Source organism: Aspergillus heteromorphus (assembly GCF_003184545.1).
Source record: "Aspergillus heteromorphus CBS 117.55 chromosome Unknown BO70scaffold_21, whole genome shotgun sequence".
In the NCBI taxonomy this organism is placed as follows: Eukaryota; Fungi; Ascomycota; class Eurotiomycetes; order Eurotiales; family Aspergillaceae; genus Aspergillus; species Aspergillus heteromorphus.
In genome coordinates, this window is record NW_020290426.1 from 17,757 (window position 1) to 34,444 (window position 16,688).

General features: G+C 58.5%; 7 protein-coding genes and 1 non-coding gene across 8 annotated transcripts; 4 read left to right on the top strand and 4 right to left on the bottom strand.

Annotated features, from left to right (window-relative positions):
* Window positions 1-697: 697 nt before the first annotated feature.
* Window positions 698-2,038, bottom strand: BO70DRAFT_95044 (glycoside hydrolase family 75 protein). Its single transcript, XM_025548872.1, has 4 exons — window positions 1,615-2,038; window positions 1,318-1,568; window positions 1,052-1,200; window positions 698-994 (listed from the first exon to the last, which is right to left on the bottom strand). The coding sequence occupies exons 1-4, from the start codon at window positions 1,879-1,881 to the stop codon at window positions 795-797; spliced, it is 867 nt and encodes a 288-aa protein (XP_025397323.1). The 5' UTR covers window positions 1,882-2,038; the 3' UTR covers window positions 698-794.
* A 533-nt stretch (window positions 2,039-2,571) lies between these two features.
* Window positions 2,572-2,984, top strand: BO70DRAFT_95058 (uncharacterized protein). The gene has a single exon (XM_025548873.1). The coding sequence runs from the start codon at window positions 2,693-2,695 to the stop codon at window positions 2,900-2,902; it is 210 nt and encodes a 69-aa protein (XP_025397324.1). The 5' UTR covers window positions 2,572-2,692; the 3' UTR covers window positions 2,903-2,984.
* Window positions 2,985-3,439: 455 nt separating this feature from the next.
* On the bottom strand, window positions 3,440-4,097 carry BO70DRAFT_95040 (uncharacterized protein). The gene has a single exon (XM_025548871.1). The coding sequence runs from the start codon at window positions 4,004-4,006 to the stop codon at window positions 3,521-3,523; it is 486 nt and encodes a 161-aa protein (XP_025397325.1). The 5' UTR covers window positions 4,007-4,097; the 3' UTR covers window positions 3,440-3,520.
* A 904-nt stretch (window positions 4,098-5,001) lies between these two features.
* bgt2 (GPI-anchored beta-1,3-endoglucanase EglC) lies at window positions 5,002-6,913 on the top strand. The gene is made up of 2 exons (XM_025548874.1): window positions 5,002-5,268; window positions 5,352-6,913. Exons 1-2 carry the CDS (start codon window positions 5,071-5,073, stop codon window positions 6,537-6,539), a joined length of 1,386 nt encoding a protein of 461 aa, XP_025397326.1. The 5' UTR covers window positions 5,002-5,070; the 3' UTR covers window positions 6,540-6,913.
* An 817-nt stretch (window positions 6,914-7,730) lies between these two features.
* On the bottom strand, window positions 7,731-7,802 carry BO70DRAFT_t234. Its single transcript has one exon. It is a non-coding gene; the product is annotated as a tRNA-Ala (tRNA).
* A 402-nt stretch (window positions 7,803-8,204) lies between these two features.
* On the bottom strand, window positions 8,205-9,132 carry BO70DRAFT_363942 (uncharacterized protein; the record flags this gene model as incomplete). The annotated part of the gene is made up of 1 exon (XM_025543684.1): window positions 8,205-9,132. A coding segment is annotated over one exon (701 nt), but the record flags the coding sequence as incomplete, so codon positions are not given.
* Window positions 9,133-9,950: 818 nt separating this feature from the next.
* BO70DRAFT_363943 (uncharacterized protein) lies at window positions 9,951-10,792 on the top strand. The gene is made up of 2 exons (XM_025543685.1): window positions 9,951-10,518; window positions 10,653-10,792. The coding sequence occupies exons 1-2, from the start codon at window positions 9,992-9,994 to the stop codon at window positions 10,657-10,659; spliced, it is 534 nt and encodes a 177-aa protein (XP_025397328.1). The 5' UTR covers window positions 9,951-9,991; the 3' UTR covers window positions 10,660-10,792.
* A 1,088-nt stretch (window positions 10,793-11,880) lies between these two features.
* BO70DRAFT_95185 (DUF3659 domain-containing protein) lies at window positions 11,881-14,639 on the top strand. The gene has a single exon (XM_025548875.1). It carries the CDS (start codon window positions 11,886-11,888, stop codon window positions 14,412-14,414), a length of 2,529 nt encoding a protein of 842 aa, XP_025397329.1. The 5' UTR covers window positions 11,881-11,885; the 3' UTR covers window positions 14,415-14,639.
* The last annotated feature ends 2,049 nt before the right edge of the window (window positions 14,640-16,688 follow it).

The following is a 16,688-nucleotide window of genomic DNA, read 5'->3' on the forward strand; positions in this document are numbered from 1 at the left end:
TGACTCCACCATATCGACATCACTCGGACCTTGCTCTCGGTGGAATTGCTTCAGAGCCCCTCCACGGCGCGTACGCTATGCGGCTGCAGGCCAGGACCTGTGATATTGTCGGTGTTGAGGCCATCCCAGCCCACGCTCGAACCGGGAAAGTATCCATTCTCCCGCTCCGTTCCCGTTGATGCATTCTTCGCCCGGTCGCTCTCCTCAAAATCATCCCCAAGGGGTCCTCCTCGCCCCCCGTTCTTTTCGAACCGCTCTATACAACCTCATTTACCCTTCTTCCTGATACATACGACCATAGGGTGTGGAGAACAGGGCTTCCCGTCCGCTCAGCCGTACTTAAGCCACACGCCGGGAGGTTAGTAGTTGGGTGGGTGACCACCAGCGAATCCCTCCTGTTTGTATGTTTTTTTTGCCGATGTTGAATGCAGATCGGGACAGCCGTTCGGTTGCTGCTTTGGGTGTCTTTGCACCAGATGTCTCTCTACGTTGTGGGGGAGGTATCCAACCCGGCTCGACCAGGTCGACCACCTCTTACCTTTTTGTATTGAGATTCCGGGTATGTTACTGTCTACTGTCAGCTCATGTCAGGCTTCAGTGAACGTGGGATCATCGGAGTACGGTAGATTCCTAAATGACTCGCTAGCTAGATGGTGACATTCGCTTTAATATCTGGTACGCCTCGCCGGTCAGGCAGCAATCGTCAACGGCCAGCTGCAACTCCATGGTCGCAGGCCGAATGCAGTCGTCAGTGAGCAAGGTACCTCTGTGGAATCGGCGATAAACACCCGGGACTAAGTCGACATACCCTCGGTGGGAGTGGCGCGGGACACCAGGGTGGTCGGGGTCGAGTTCCGTGGGGACAGCTTCAGGTTGGATACAAGATCCCCCACCAGCTTGTCGCCCATGGCGCGCAGGGTGCCGAAGTTGGTGAGGTAGTTCCGGTTCAGGGCGCTGGGGGGCAGCACGGCATTGTTGCCGGTGAAGACGATGTCTGGTTCTATCTGTTAGCACAATCCAGCCCAGATCGCCAGGGTCCGTCTGGTCTTACAGGTGACGTCGGCGGCCGTGTGTCCCTTGCCGCCGCTGAGGCCCTCATCGGGGAAGCAGGTCCGGGCCATCACCCACGAGGCCTCGCCCGTGATCTGGGGGTTGTCGCCGTTCGAGTCCCCCAGGATGCCGTAGAACATCTTGCCGTTGCTGGGAAGGTCAGCCTGGACGCATCGCGACGGAAGGCCACTGGGGCAAAAGGAGAACTCCTCGCTGAGGGCTCCCTGGGAGGTCCGGACACATCGGGTTCGTGTTCAGCATACTCACCATATCACGGCCGCCACGTTGTTGCCCGGGAGGAGATTGGTGTTGGCCACGAGGAACTGGTCGGGGATGACGATCCAGGGCACCTCGTAGGCGGCCAACGCGCCCCAGTTGGTCTGCGGCTGGCCATCGCCGTTTGCCTGGCCGGTCAGTGGGGGCTGCGATTCCGTTGCAAAGCTCTCCCTTACGGTGCACTTCCAGTCTTTGCCATCGCAGTCGACGTCCATGTCCGCCACCCAGCTGAGCGCGGCACCCTGAGTCGTCAGTTCGGTCGTCCACACGGGTCAGACATGCGCCTACCTGGTTGAATCGGACCCAGTCACTGTGGATGGTCGACAGGGGGGCGCCGCTCTCGCGACTCACGGGGTAGACAGCCTTGGGGGGCACGATGCTCGCCCGGGCAGCCGCAGTTTGCAGTGTGGCGACGGGCAGCGTCGTTGCCGCGGCGAAGAAGCTGGCAGGCGGTCCGGCCGTCGGGACATCATACTTGCCGCCGTCGACGATCTGGCCCAGGACAGTGCCGGAGAGGGCAAGGACCAGGAGGCCAAGAATGCGTGGGCACGACATGGTTAGTCTCGGATTTGGTAAGACGCTGTCTGACGCTTGGGAGGGTTGCAGAGGATGGGTGCTGCAGACTGGCAGCCTCGAGTTTTATATCGGGACCCTGCCACCAGGCCACGCGTTTTTCCCCCATTGCCAGCTCGATGTAGAGAGGCATTTACGGTACCGGGGGTGGTTGACCCTGGGAGAGGGAATGCCGGCATCATGATGCCATCCACGGTCTTATTTCCATCACTTTTACATCAGACCGCGCGGCTTTCAACGGCACATGACAGTTGGGCTTTTCATTTTGTGTTTGCGGCGTCAGACGTCGGACCCTCATGGTTCGCATGCATGCGGATGTCGACATGGACCGACTCGGGCGATCATGTCAGACACAATCGACCACCACGGCCGTACCAAGTGCCCCGGTCGGGCCCAGTATGCCTGATCTGCAGGGACGGACGGACCCAGCGATGATCTGTGAAGACCCTGCCCACCCCGCAGGCTTGAGGTGTGTAACGAGGTCATCCTGTGGGCCGAGGAATGCCGCGTCCGGGCTCCTGCTGTCGGTACTCGATCGAAGCATCGTGTAACACTCACGGTTAATTCTTACGTCCAGTGCGGTCGCCCGGCCTGAAGGCCAATCCAGTTCGGGTGACTCGAACGGCCAGGATTGCCTTTTCAGCTGGGCGGTACTTCAACAAATCACCGGTGGTGGACCTCAGAACGGTCCAGCGAGGAACTGGTGGACTGACTGGCCGGGAAAAGCACATCGTGAGTACGATGCCGATATGTTTACTACGATCGGATCAGCCATCACCTCCATCCAAGCAGAATGAAGGACTGGGAATATACGCCTTGGATGGCTGAGCTGACCGTCGGGGATATCAACCCCAGTCAACCATCGTACCCGGGGAAACTACCCGGTGACACAACGGTGTTGAGGTGTCTACTTCAGACTGTAGGACCCTCTGGTCAGGAACCGGGAGGCCAGGCATATCTTCCAGATCGCACCTCCTTCGGTACCCGGGTACCTGTTAGGTGAAATGTGGCTGGCACAGCCCATCACCATTGAGAAACAGGTGACGATTCTCTCAGGTCATGTTCATCTGCCGGGAAACTGTCGAACTGCACTACAACTCAGAGGGACGGAGAACCGCACCTGATCGATGGCTGGCATCTCCGCCCTCGAAGCTCGAGTCGGTGAACGATGGCGAATCCGACGCTCGTATCGGACGCTAAGTTCCAGTGCGTGGCATGTTGGTGGTGCGGTCGATCCGGACAGAACCATCCGAGTCACCTTCATCCGGTGGTCATCATATTCGACCGATTCTGGCACTCTGAACAGGTCCCGACCAGACACGAGACTCTTAAGTACGATCGATCCCCAAGGCTGACCGGAGCAACTGAGCCGCGGGCAACCTTCCCTCCTGCTGCCTCAGCCACCCGCCCGCATGGGGGCCAATTCGGTTTCGGGGCGTGGAGAGAGGGTTGCCATTGACAGCCCCAATCCAACATAGCGGATCCGAAACGCGAAGCTCCAGGATGACCCTTCTCATCTGCTCAGTCCTTCCCTCTGTCCCCTCTGGTATGATTTCCCTTCCCTTCCCTTCCCTTTGGCTTCTGTGGGAGGACCACCTCCCAGCACAGTCCCCTGGCCAGCTTATGCCCTGCACCCTGCACCCCTGCCCACTCTCATCGAAGGTATCGATCTGGAGCCCTCGTTGCGAAAGAGGCAGCCCAACGATGGAGGATGGGGGATGACAGATCCTCCCGATCCTGGGTGTTTGAAGAGCGGCGCACGGGATGAGTCTGACTCAGCCGGGGGGGGATGGCGGTTGGCCTGATCAGGCTCCGGGGGAGGCCCGGAGGCCTGAGGCGGCGGGAACTGTTGGGGTCGGCAGGCAGACAGACAGACAGACATGTCCACTGGATAGATCAAAGGAGGCAGCGGTGCTGCACCGGAGAGATTCCACGATGTCACCCTGCCAGTGGATGCTGGGAACGGGCAATCCGCCGGACTCATCCCTTCTTCCCCTGGCGCTGTCCCTGAATGAATCGAAGGGAGGAAGGGAGGTGGCCAGTGCGGGGGGAAGAAGAAAAGAAAAGACAAGAGCGACGGGTCTCGCCCGTCCGCGTCATCCACCATCCACCACCTCCAGGAACGGTCAGGTGACCGGCATCACCGCTGCACCACTGCACCACTGCAGTAAATACCGAGTCCCACCCCCTCCGACCTGTCCATCACAATGACTCTCCCGGTTGTCCAGCGAGACAAAGGGTCTCTGGCCCGCCTACGACCCTTGGTCGCAACTTGTCTGTCGTGATGCCCTAGATAGATAGTAGATCCAGGGTGACACCCACCGCATGCGGGTGTCGGACTCGGACCATCAGGGGCAGGGGCAGGAACGGGACAGGGGAGGGGGAGGGAGGGATACTACTACTACTACTACTACTACTACTACTACTACTACTACTACTACTACTACTACTACTACTACTACTACATACTATCCAGAATGGACAAGAATGATGAACAAGGAAGGATCTCTCTGCCTAAGAATAGCGAACTACTATTTTTACCCGAGTCACTTTTGGGCCTCCCGCGGGACTACCGGCTTTAGCCCGGCTCGCCATTCGCCCACTCCCCGCTAGTCCGTTTGCGGTGCGTGACTAACGGACTGGTGCCACCGTCCCAGTGGTGCCAATTTCCTGGCTGCCCAGGCTGCCCACCGAAGAGGGGCCATCCCGGTTGGCACATTCCTCATTGGCCCATGTGGCCGCCACCGTGGCAGCGTCGCCCCACCCCCGTCTGGTGGCGTGGTGGGCCCGACTCAGGCACCCGCTCTGCTGATTGGGCGGCTGTCCAGGCTGACGGGGCTGCCGAATTTCCGGCTGCGGCCAATCCAGCGAATCCACCGCCGTGGCAGGGTCTAGAGTTGGCCTGGATTGGGTCCATCCATCGGTCTCCCCTGGCCGGGCTTACTCACCTCCTCGCCCGCGGCACTCTTTATCCTCCGCCTTTTCTCCTCTTCCTCTTCCTCCTCCTCTTCCTCCTCTTCTTCTGTTTCTTCCTCATCCCTCTTTATTCTTCCATTCTTTAGAATCTTCTCCTGAACTCGGGTATTCACTCTCCCTTGTTCCTTACATTCGTTGTCTTCGAAGAAATCACCCCTGCTCTCTCTAATCCCTCAACCAATACACTCCTTCACAATGCTCTCCAAGATGCAGCTCGCCCAGCTGGCGGCTTTCGCCCTCTCCGCCGAGGCCGCCTACCAGGGCTTCAACTACGGCAACATGTACTCTGACGACAGCTCCAAGTTCCAGGCCGACTTCGAGGCCGAGTTCAAGGTCGCCAAGTCCCTCGTCGGCACCTCTGGCTTCACCAGCGCCCGTCTCTACACCATGATCGTACGTTCTCCTCTCTCTCTCCCTCCACCCTCTGAAACAAATCAGAAAGAGACCAAACACGAGAAGCTGACCTCCCCTTCCAGCAAGCCTACACCACCGACACCCCCATCGAGGCCATCCCCGCCGCCATCGCCCAGGACACCTCCCTGCTGCTGGGTCTGTGGGCCTCCGGTGGTGACATGACCAACGAACTCGCCGCCCTCAAGTCCGCCATCTCCACCTACGGCGAGGAGTTCGGCAAGCTCGTCGTCGGTATCTCCGTCGGCTCGGAGGATCTGTACCGCAACTCCGTCGAGGGTGTCGAGGCCGACGCCGGGGTCGGTGTCAACCCGGACGACCTCGTCGAGTACATCAAGGAGGTCCGCGCCGTCATCGCCGGCACCTCCCTGGCCGACGCCCCCATCGGCCACGTCGACACCTGGGACTCGTGGGCCAACACCTCCAACGCCGCCGTCGTCGAGGCGGTCGACTGGCTGGGCTTCGACGGCTACCCCTTCTTCCAGAGCACCATGGCCAACGCCATCACCGACGCCAAGGCCCTGTTCCTGGAGTCCGTCGAGAAGACCAAGGCCGTGGCCGGCGACAAGGAGGTCTGGATCACCGAGACCGGGTGGCCCGTCAGCGGCGACTCCGAGGGCGAGGCCATCGCCTCCATCGAGAACGCCAAGATCTACTGGGATGAGGTCGGCTGCCCTCTGTTCGGCAACACCAACACCTGGTGGTACATCCTGCAGGACGCCAGCCCGACCACCCCCAACCCCAGCTTCGGCATCGTCGGCAGCACCCTCAGCACCACCCCCCTGTTCGACCTGACCTGCAACACCACCACCTCCGCCTCCTCGTCCGCTGCCGTCGCCTCCGCCACCGCCTCCGCCTCCGGCAGCGCTGGCTCCAAGCCCGCCGTCATCACCACCGCCACTGGGGCCGCCGGCGCCGCCGGGGCCAAGCCCACCTTCACCGTCGGTCGCCCCGGGGTCAACGGCACCGCCCACGGCAACGGCACCTACTCCCTGAGGCCCAGCGGCTCTGCGTCCGGCGCCGGTGCCATCGGCTCCGGCTCTGCCAGCGGCTCCTCTTCCTCCGGTAGCTCCAGCGGCTCTGGCTCTGGCTCCGGCTCCGGCTCCAGCTCCACCTCCGGCAAGTCCTCCTCCTCGTCCGGCAGCGCGGCCGCCGCTTCCTCCTCCGGTCTGTACACCGGCGGTGCCAGCGGGCTCTCCGCCTCCCTCTCGGGCGCCGTGGTGGCTGTCTTCGCCGCCCTGGCTGCTCTGTAAATGTGACGGTGACGACGGACGGAGTTCTTTCGCGCACGCCCCGCGAGGGTGGAGTGCGTGGTGTAGGTTCCGGTGTTCGGTCTTTTTCTCTTCTTGATACATATTTGCCCCCTCTTTTTCAAAACTTTGCCTTTCTTTTTTTTTGTGTGTGTGTGGCGCTGGCCCTGGTTGGGTCGGACCCGGATGATAGACAAATGTTAATTTAGACTTGGATCTTTCATGCTCGTCCCCCCCGCCGAGAGACAGGATCACCGCGCGAGTTGCAATGGACCGACCGATGTATAGCCGGGGTGCTTTGTGGAGCTGTCGTGTAGACTGCCGTAGTCGATCTTCCCGAGCGACAGGGGGTCGAAATGACGTGCCCCACGGGGTCCATCGACGGACTACGTACTCCTTTACTATCTCCTTTACTATCTACCTTACTCTCTACCAGTCGTTTGTCCCCCCGCATGCGGAAAGCCAGACGACACCGAGTGGTGGCCTGATGGTGGCCTGAAAAGGCAGGCCAGGCGGACGCTCTCCCCCACGGGAGGCGGTGAGGGGAGGATTCTGCAGAGGTTCCTGTTCGGGTTGGGAAGGCGGAGAGGGATGATGGTATCCCTCGATGTAATATAATCATCCTCCGATGGCTGCGTCTGGTGTACAATCATCCAGTCCCATGGACTCCGGGCGATCTGGTCATGGTCATGTTTGGAACCCGAATCAGGACGTTCTCTCCTCTCGTGAGCTCATGAGGCCAGAACAAATAGACAAAGTAGATATATACTACTACACATAATATACATATATATACAGATATATATATGATACTAGTACTATAGTATCTGGACCAGGACCACCATCCCCCCCGACTCTTCCTTCCCCCCATCCCAAGAGACCTACAGTTCGAGGCTCATGATGTGAGATTTCACCCAGATTTCACCGTCAAGGATCCTCCTCCTCATAGCGCGCAGACACAGCGTGAGACCGCAGACGACAACCGGCGGTCAGGTGACCGGGTCACGTGCTTCCACCGGGCTTTCGCTCTTCTCTTCTGGTTGTCTCTCGTCCCTCTTGTCCCTCTTCTCTCTCCATATCAACTAAGCTGATGAACCTCCATTCCTATCGTGGATGTCGCATTATCAATCAACGAGTAAATAAAAGATAAGTTGATCTCCCCCACACCAACACGAACCAAAAACAAAAAAAAGATGGACTCGCCGGGAATCGAACCCGGGACCTCTCCAATGCGAATGGAGCGTCATACCCCTAAACCACAAGCCCAATTTGATGAGTAAGAAGACTGAAATGGAGATCCTTGTTGCCTCGATGCTTTTTCTTTTCGGCCGGGCGATCCCCCCACGCATGACGTCACCTCTGCGTGGCGCGGACGGGGTGAGGGACGCGTCATGGCTTGGGGATGCGATGGCCGATCGGTCGATGGATCGGTTTCTGGCGGTCGCATCGAGTGGCATTTTACGAGGGCTTCTTAAGAGGAGAGTGGCCAATTACTGCTATGTATGGAATCCACGGGGGGAGACCGCCGGTCGCTCTCCATTCGAGTTGGACATGGCTACAGGAACGATATCCATCGAATCACGACGCTGACCGGTCCACAGCTATACCACGGCCAGTTTGACACTTGCAAAGATCAATTTGTTGCCCAAATAAAGTACGAAGGAAAAAAGTATCGGCCATCAAGGCCCCCAAGGGAATGTACATCAACCATCTGAACGAGGTAGGGAATCAGCCCGCAACGCCGGCTGGAACAGGAAACTGGGAAATCTCATCACACATGTCGGATTCTAATGCTCGTCATTCAACTCCTGTGCATCCGCAGCGCAGTTAGCCATCAAATCCATCCATCCGAGTGACTGGAATCGGGCCGGGAGAGGGCGGTACGTATACTTACATCAGCGAGAGAGTCAGGTCGCCATGGATGTGCGCCTTGAGCTGCACTTCGATATCCAGGTTCAGATCCAGCCGCAGGCTCAGCTGGTCGTTCTTCTCCTTCTTCTTGGAATCCCCGCCGCTCTGGGGCTGCGACAGACTGTTGAAACTCGTGATCCGCTCGGGGAGCAGACTCCCCTCTGGCACGGGCTGTTGCCGCGGCACCAGCTGCTGCTCCTGCTCGGGACGCCGGCGGCGAGACCGGCGCTGGACGGTGCTGTCGGGCGCTGCCCTGTCGCGACGACCCACGGCCCGGCCGCTGGGTTCGCGCGACGACTCCTCTCGGGGTCGGTATGGCAAGGGCTTCTTCTTTCTGCGTGGAGCGGGCTGAGGCTCAGGCTCAGGCTCGGGGTCGGATTCCTCCTGCTGAGGGGCCTCTGGCTGGGGGGTGTCCGTCGGATCGGGATCCTCGTGCTTCATGGTGTCCTGGGGTGTTTCGTCCTCGGGCTCTGGCTCTGGCTCGTCCTTTGGAGCGGACTCGGGGGCCTTTTCAGGCTCCGCGGAAGGGTCCTCATCATCAGGTTGCGTGCGGGGTTCCGGCGTCTGTGCCACGTCAGGCTTGTCGGGAGTGGAAGTATTGCGGTTGATCTTGCGGGGTTTGCGTTTCGGGGTGGAAGGGCTCTGGGCGACGGGGTCGTCGGTCGGGTTTGCTGGGTCAGTCATGGTGGAGGAGTGGGATGGACTGCGGAGGAGGGGATGAGAGAACTGGAGGATGAGGTTGTGGAAATGGTTTTAACGGCAAAGACGTTGAGGGTTGGGGCTTCGCAGCCGGTCAGCCAACGCTGCGTCGGGCCCGACGCCAATGATGTCAGACGGGCCACGAGACCATGGCACGGCAACGGCAGTGGAGAATGCGATGTCAATCATCGCCAGATGACGCATGCGCATGCTGTCCCTCGCTGCGTCATTTTTATCCTTCCCTTTTCCTCTCGGAGTTCGTTTCCTGAGAATATTCACGCCGGCCGGGCGGATTCCCAAGTCGACTGGAATGATGCTGACTGTTCCGGGGGGTCGTTGCCCTCTGTTGCCCTAATTCCAGACAGACACCGATGATTCATCCCGCTGCAACTCTGCCCCCCCCAGTCTCGAACTTTGGAACCAGTCCAGTTCATGTCTCGTGAAGGAACGGTTCAACAAGGGAGGGAGGGAGCGCGAGCCCCCAATCATTGAGGCTCCGCGGACCCCCACGTCATGTCATGTCATACAGAAGGCCCCTTCCGCCTGCCCAGGCCGGCCAGGGAGGGTTGCAACGAGAAGAAATTTTCCGCTTCAAGTGCGAAGCAGTAGACTGCTGATAGGATGGCCGACCGTGCCCTTCCTTCTGTTGGTGCTGGACCTGGCCTGACTCGTACGGTTGGGAGACCGTCCGGCCTCAAGCGGAACGATTGCGTGGCTCGTCGACGGAGAAGGGGGGGTATATAATCAGATAAGAAGACGCCGTTCCAGACTCTGGCGCGTGTTGTTGATTTCCATTCCCCCGTCCGTCGTGTGTGTGTTTCCGGTGGCTTTTGGCCCTAACCACAATGCCCACGATTACGCAACCTATAAGATCAATCACGCCTCCACAGAAGGGAAGGCGCGCGGCTAGTGTATCCTCGGAGGAGAGCTTCATTTCCGAGGAAGAAGAAGAAGAAGAAGAAGAAGAAGAAGAAGAAGAAGAAGAAGAAGAAGAAGAAGTCCTGATGGAGTCCGACTCGGAGCCCGAACCTGACAGTCCTCGCCACGGCAAGCAGCCGGTGGCGGCCGTGCAGCGCCGCCAGCAGGATAGCACACAACCGCGCGCCCTGCAAAGAACCCGCCAGCGACAGAAACAGCAGGAATTGCAGCCATATCGAAGGACTGGAGCCGACCAGGCCGCCGACGAAGAGGGTCAGTCCTTAACCTCCGTCCGCGGGAGGCACGGGGATCTCCAGGCGAAGGGGGAGAGCAGTGCCGGCCAGGGGGTCCAGGAAGAAGGAAAGGACGGACTCAAACTACGGCTGGATTTGAACCTCGACATCGAGGTGGAGCTGAAAGCCCAGATCCACGGAGATATCACTCTATCACTGCTGTATGTGGCCCTTCTGGGCATTGTATTCCGACCGTCGCGCCTGCGCTTCCCCAGATCGGAAATCCGACCTCCAGGAAACCGTTCGAAAACGTCTACCTTCTTTAATCGCAAGATGCTGACCATACCGTCCCTAGGCAATGATTTCTCAACGACCTCTCGCAGTACCGGCTGGGTTCGCCACCCATCTAGATTGTGGTACTGGGTCGTTTCTTTCCCGGACCCCCTTTTCTTCTCTCCATCATGTTACTTTCAATTTCACGCGCCATGGCAATGGTATATGCCCAAGTCTTTAGATCCTTGGCGGGAAAAGCTTTGGTCGTTGCGCCTGTAATATAGCTCTGAGGATGGGACGGATTCATGAATGCAAATTGAGACGGATGAGTGGCTGGTACAACGCCGTGGTTAACATGTCTGTTAACCCATATAAGAGTTACAGGTCGCCTGGGAGTATTTTAAAAAGGTTGACCTAGAATGACGACCTTCGATATGATTATTTCTGTTGCCTTTGGAGGAAAATGGCGCCTTTGGGTATTACCGCAACCTGCTTGGTATGGTAGCAGCACACGAGCTATCATAGAAATCAACTGGACTTTGTTAGTCCAACTGTTCAATCCATATGAAGAACTTCAGTAGGAAAATCAGTTCATATCCCCAACGGCTGCCGTTGCACTGACAATGCGGTTCGGCTCCACGGCCGCCACGGGAACCAGGGACGCTGACAAGCATGCTCTGGAGCGCTACCGATACGAGCACACGCGCTCCAAGCAATAGGCAAGCTTGCAGCCACATGTTGCCACCTGCGCTACTGGGACGGGGAGACAGCAGCAGCAGGGACAGGGCTGTCAGGCGACTCGGGCAGCACTTGTCCAGGACAGGTGGCACGGTGTTCGTCTGAGCGTCAGTGCCAACAGTCTAGGTCTTGCTCGACTGCCGCCCCTCTTCAAGGACGGTGATGACTTGCCCGCGTGAAGCTCGTGCCGTGGTTGCCCTCTCGCGCGACCATGGCCGTGATCGCCTCTGGGGGAAACACGAGCGTCAAACACTCTTTAGCGAACCATATCCGAGAAGGGTGGACAAGTCAGAGCATTGCTTCGCTGAGATGTCTTCGGGTCGGGTTGCCGTTTCACTTGCACCCACCCCGCATGTCAGACAATTCCCGACCCAGGCTCAGCACGAAGGGAAATACAAAACGTATCAACGAGCCACCTACCAAGCATGCAAACGGTCCTTCGCGACACTAGATAACAATAGGGGTCCATTCTGGCATGGTCCACCGTCCAGGTCTTCTCCCACGTCTAGGAGATTCGAGGAATAGGAGAACTGCCGAGAGCAGCACAGCAGGGCCGCTACGGAACTAGAGAACAGAGATGGCATCTCAAGTCGCGAAATCCACCCCTTTGGAGGAAGGCCGATCGGCAGCTCCCGAGGGGCTTGCGAGAAAGGCACCAGACGCATCTTCCGGCATAGCGCAGGGCAAGGGTATACAATCAGAGCGCAGATCCAAGGCACCGCCGAAGCTGGCGCGTCGATCCGGGCAAGCCAATCTGAGATCTGCCAAGGAAACATCATCGGCTCCTCAGTCCCCCGTGGAACAGAGAGAGTGCAAACTGCCAAGTCCGACTGAGGCTTCGGGGTCGACGACGACTTCACTGTTCGATCGGGGCTGGGGTGCTGCTTCACGGTTCAAGGGGGTCTCTACAGGCGTGTGGCAGATTGGCGATCACATCCCTACAGCTAGAGCACGCGAACTTGCGGGGCATTTGCGCGGGGGCATTCAAAGAGCCAGAGCGAGTGCGCAGCGGGTCGAGAAAAGCGAAGTCAAGCCAGAGGGCGAAGAAGTGACCGACGTCGGCACTAACGACTTTGCCACTGACATTTCCGGCCTGCAAGGTTTCCCGGTCAGCAAGGACGGCAACGTGCGAGGCCCAGAAGGACAAATTCTTGGCCAGCTCGTGGAAGGCGATCCGAAAGACATTGTCGGTCAGACAGTCGGCGAGAAGGGCGAGGTGCGAAACAAAAACGGAGAACTAATAGGCCAGGTGAAGTTACTGGCTGAAGACGTCACTGCAGATCAACAACAGCCGCTGCCTCACCTGTCGAGCCTTGAGCCTTTAAAGGGCCTTCGCATCACAGGAAGGGGTGACGCCGTCGACCATGCCGGGGATGTGGTCGCACGAGTTGCAGAAGGTGATTCCAGCAAGATGGCAGGGTTGACCGCGAATGAGTACGGAGAGGTTTTCAGTAAAGAGGGTGAACGGCTCGGGAACCTGGAGCTGATAGTATCGCCGGAAGAGAGACTCAAGGCAACGGAAGACGGGTCGGAAGGGCTTGTGGAAAGGGCCAGCGCGGAGGAGACATATACTGGTGGGATGCTTGACACCGCCATCCCCCAGAGTCGGCAGATCAGCGATGAAGCCGAGGCCGTCGACGAGACGAATGCTGTAGAAAATCAAGTTACGGTCGAAGATATCACAGCTCCGGCAGTGGATCAAAGCGAAACATCGAAGCCACCCGGGGATATCCAGGAAGATACCCAGCTGCTTCCACCCACTTCGACCCTGGTTGGCCTCACATGCAATAGGATGGGCAGTATCATCAACGCGGAAGGGAACCAGGTCGGCGAGCTGATCGAAGGAGACTCGAAAAAGCTGTGGCGGGGCGCTTTCGAGCTAGACAATCAAGGGCAGTTCTGGGACCACCAGGGCCGCGTCATTGGCAAGGCGCAGCCTGTTCCCCTCGAGGACGACCCCACTGGACCGTTCACGGCTTTTGATGATCCGTTCGTTGGCACCGAGGGCTGGGTCCAAGACGCGAACGGTAATCGCGTGGGAAAGGTTGTTGATGGGAATGTGCATCGTTTCCTTGGTCGTGCTGTCGACGACGATGGGGATATTTTGGACAAGCGAGGTAACAGTATTGGCCGCGCGGAGCGCTGGGAGGAGCCACCTGATCAGGTCAACTTGTGCATGCTGGCTGGGCTCAAGACCAACAAACGTGGCTTTATCCTGGATGCCGACGGCCTGCCAATCGCCCGAGTGGCGGAGGGGGACTTGAAGCAGGTCAAGGGACGTCCTATCGATGGCGAGGGACAGATCTGGGATGATGCCGGTGCAGTGATCGGGCGCGTGGAACTCTTACCGGAGATCAAGCGGGAACTCGAGTGGCCATTTCTAGGACTCGGAGAGCTAGTCGTGGGGAATACTGGCTTTGTGGAAGACGCTTCAGGCGATGTTGTCGGCCGGCTGGTCGAGGGAGACGCCAAAACTCTCCGCGGACGTCGCGTGGACGAGGACGGCGAGATTGTGGACCGTTATGGCACTGTCCAGGGTCGGGCAGAGCGATATCAGCCATCGGACGAAGAATCGGAGGACCTCTCCGTGCTGGAAGGAAAGACTGTGAACAAGCTGGGCAATGTCGTCGATGCGGATGGGACCATCTTTGGCCGTGTTGTGGTGGGCAATTCCCGAAAGTTGGCGGGCAGGTCCGTGGATGCTGCAGGGCTGGTCTGGGGGGACAACGGGCGAGTGCTTGCCCAAGCCGAACCCCTCCCTTCCCAGCGGGGCAACCCCGGTATCTTTGCAGGACTAGAGAGCATCGTCGTGCGCATGGACGGTCTGATCGCCGATCCGGATGGCGAAGTGGTTGGGAAGCTGGTGGACGGCGATTTGTCACGCCTGATCGGTCGAGCTGTAGACGAAGATGGTGAAATCCGGGACAAGCGAGGCAACGCCATCGGCCACGCGGAGCGCTACTCGGTCGAAGAAAAGCCATCGCTCTTACCCGAGGAACGACAGCAGCAGGTAGAGGACCAGCGTAGGGAGCTGGCTAAGACGATGTGCGCTATCCTGCGGCAGACCGTTGACTCGTTGGAGCTCTTGTGTCGGCAGATCACCTAGCACATCGAGACGGTCGATTGCACACGTGGAATTATTGATGAAGGAACTTTCACGAGCCGTCACAGCCACGATCGACACTTATCGGTGGCTTGCTTCTTATGGAGATCACAAGCTCTTTCCGTTGCAGGAGTTGCTGTCGGGGGCACTGGCTCATCATTGCAGCCGTGGGTATTGTGCTGAGCGGTGCCCTCGGACTGGCAGACAGATATTTGATGGTCTGGTGAGCGGCCTTGGGATCGATTCTTCGAAGATCAGGGCCTGGTGAAGATCAATAGCGAGGCCATATTAAGTGCCTGATGTCATCCTTCATGCCTGCTGGAACTTCAACTCGGTATTTGTTTGATTCGTCGTGATTCCAGTCCGGCGTTTACCCCGCTGTCTTCCTCCTTCCCATGTAGGTTGTCACTGACTCCAACTAATTGAACAAACTGTGAAGTCTATATCCTGACCTTGTAGACCATTGCATTGTGCTTCACCAATATATGTGGATGGGGCGGAGGAAAATCGACCCTTCACATAGTGGCTGGGATTCGAGATAGCAAACAGTAATGATTGTGTATGAAGACAGTCACCGGACATGTGGTCCGGAAAGACACACTGCTCTGCAAGTGCAACTCAGTGAGATGTCTGGAGGAGCCAGTGTATCTGGTATGAACCCGCAGTGAAGGGACCGATGAACGAGGCCAGCTGTGTGGCTTGGGGCAGACGAGAACGCGTGCTTCGGGGGCCAGATTGTGGAGTAATTGATGCTAAGCACACACACATACACACACACACCGAAACCATGCTGTCAGCTTAGGGATGCCATCTGCAGGTGGAAGGTGGGAGATGCCAACAAGCCTCATGGCCAAACCGGTCGGGTGGAGTCGAGGGGGGAGGGACCCTTGACCCTTGCAGGAAGGCAACCGGATCCGAGCATGGTGCTCCGCCTCGCTTCTAGACCCTGACTGCCGGCGTTCAAACTTCTCGCGTGTCCGAAGAGCAAGAACCGTGACATTCCTGGCTCGTTCTCGGCCGTCGATCGGGGGGGCAGGTCTCGGGTCTGGTGACTGTCCCAGCTCGATCTGAGCTCGTCCTTCTCCTTCTCTCGGAACCGGCACACGGGGCGGCACGACTACTAGGCCTGCTGGTCGTCAATTCCATGCAGGGGCTTTGCGGTTGAACCCTTGATGGGTACGTGGACGAGGGACGGTATGGCCAAGGCTGTGGGGAAGAGGAGAGAGGCGAGAGGAGAGTTGTTTGTTGTCGCCAGGAAGAGAAGGCGCGATGTGCCTACCCGGGGATAAGTCCCCGGAGATAGCGCAGCGGCATGCCGGTCCGCCTCAGGCACCGCCATTCTAGCTTCGCCGGTCGGGTGCCTGCTGATGCCTCGTAGTTTAGGCCTCCCACTCCCACTCCCACTCCCACTCCTTGGCCCCTCCATCCATCCCATCCCATCCCTTCCCTTCCCATGCATCCATGCATCTCATCCCCCCCCCCCCCCCCCAAAAAGCTGCTGCAGTCCGGATGAACTCAATCGGCAAAAGAGGTGCTTGATCCCCTTCTCTCAGCAGATGGAATTTTACCCAAGCTGTCCCTGCAAACACGGAATCCCCCGATGAAACCACCCACGTAAGTACTACTAACTAAGTATGTGCCGGTAGATGGCCCGTTCTCTCGGACCCGGTGTCATGACTCGAGCAACAGAAACAAACCCGGTGGACTGTCCCCAATGGACCAATGGCCCAGACGGTGTACGGAAGCAGTCAGTCTTGAGAGCCGAGTCGTCGTGCCCGGCGGCGGACTCGGAGCCTGGATCGGCGACGAGCAATGGTTCTTTCGCTTCGAGAAGCCCACCATCGAACGACGCCGACTCCTTAGGAACTGGAAGGGCCTAGCCGAGCGTGTACCATTGCCGTCGGTTCTTCGGTACCGTGGTGATTTGACATGCCCCATCGGACCGACCTCGTCTACTAGATAGATAGATACCGCTATGTGTGCGATTTACGTGCCACCAATCACCAATTTCCGCCGTGGAAGCCAGTGGGGAGGGTTTGCGGTGGCAAGCCGCAAATCGCGCGGCGGTGATTCGAGGATGGGGGGGGGGGGGAGAGGCGGGTACCTGCAGACCGACTACCTGTTAGATAGCCCGGGCACACAGGACGGAGCCGACAAATAGACAGATACACCGATAATAAGAATGACACGAATGGAACTGTCAAGACTGCCAGAGATGGGCGGACGTGGCGCCTCATTGTTTTGCCGCGTGGCGGCGGCGGCGGCGCACCATCCCTT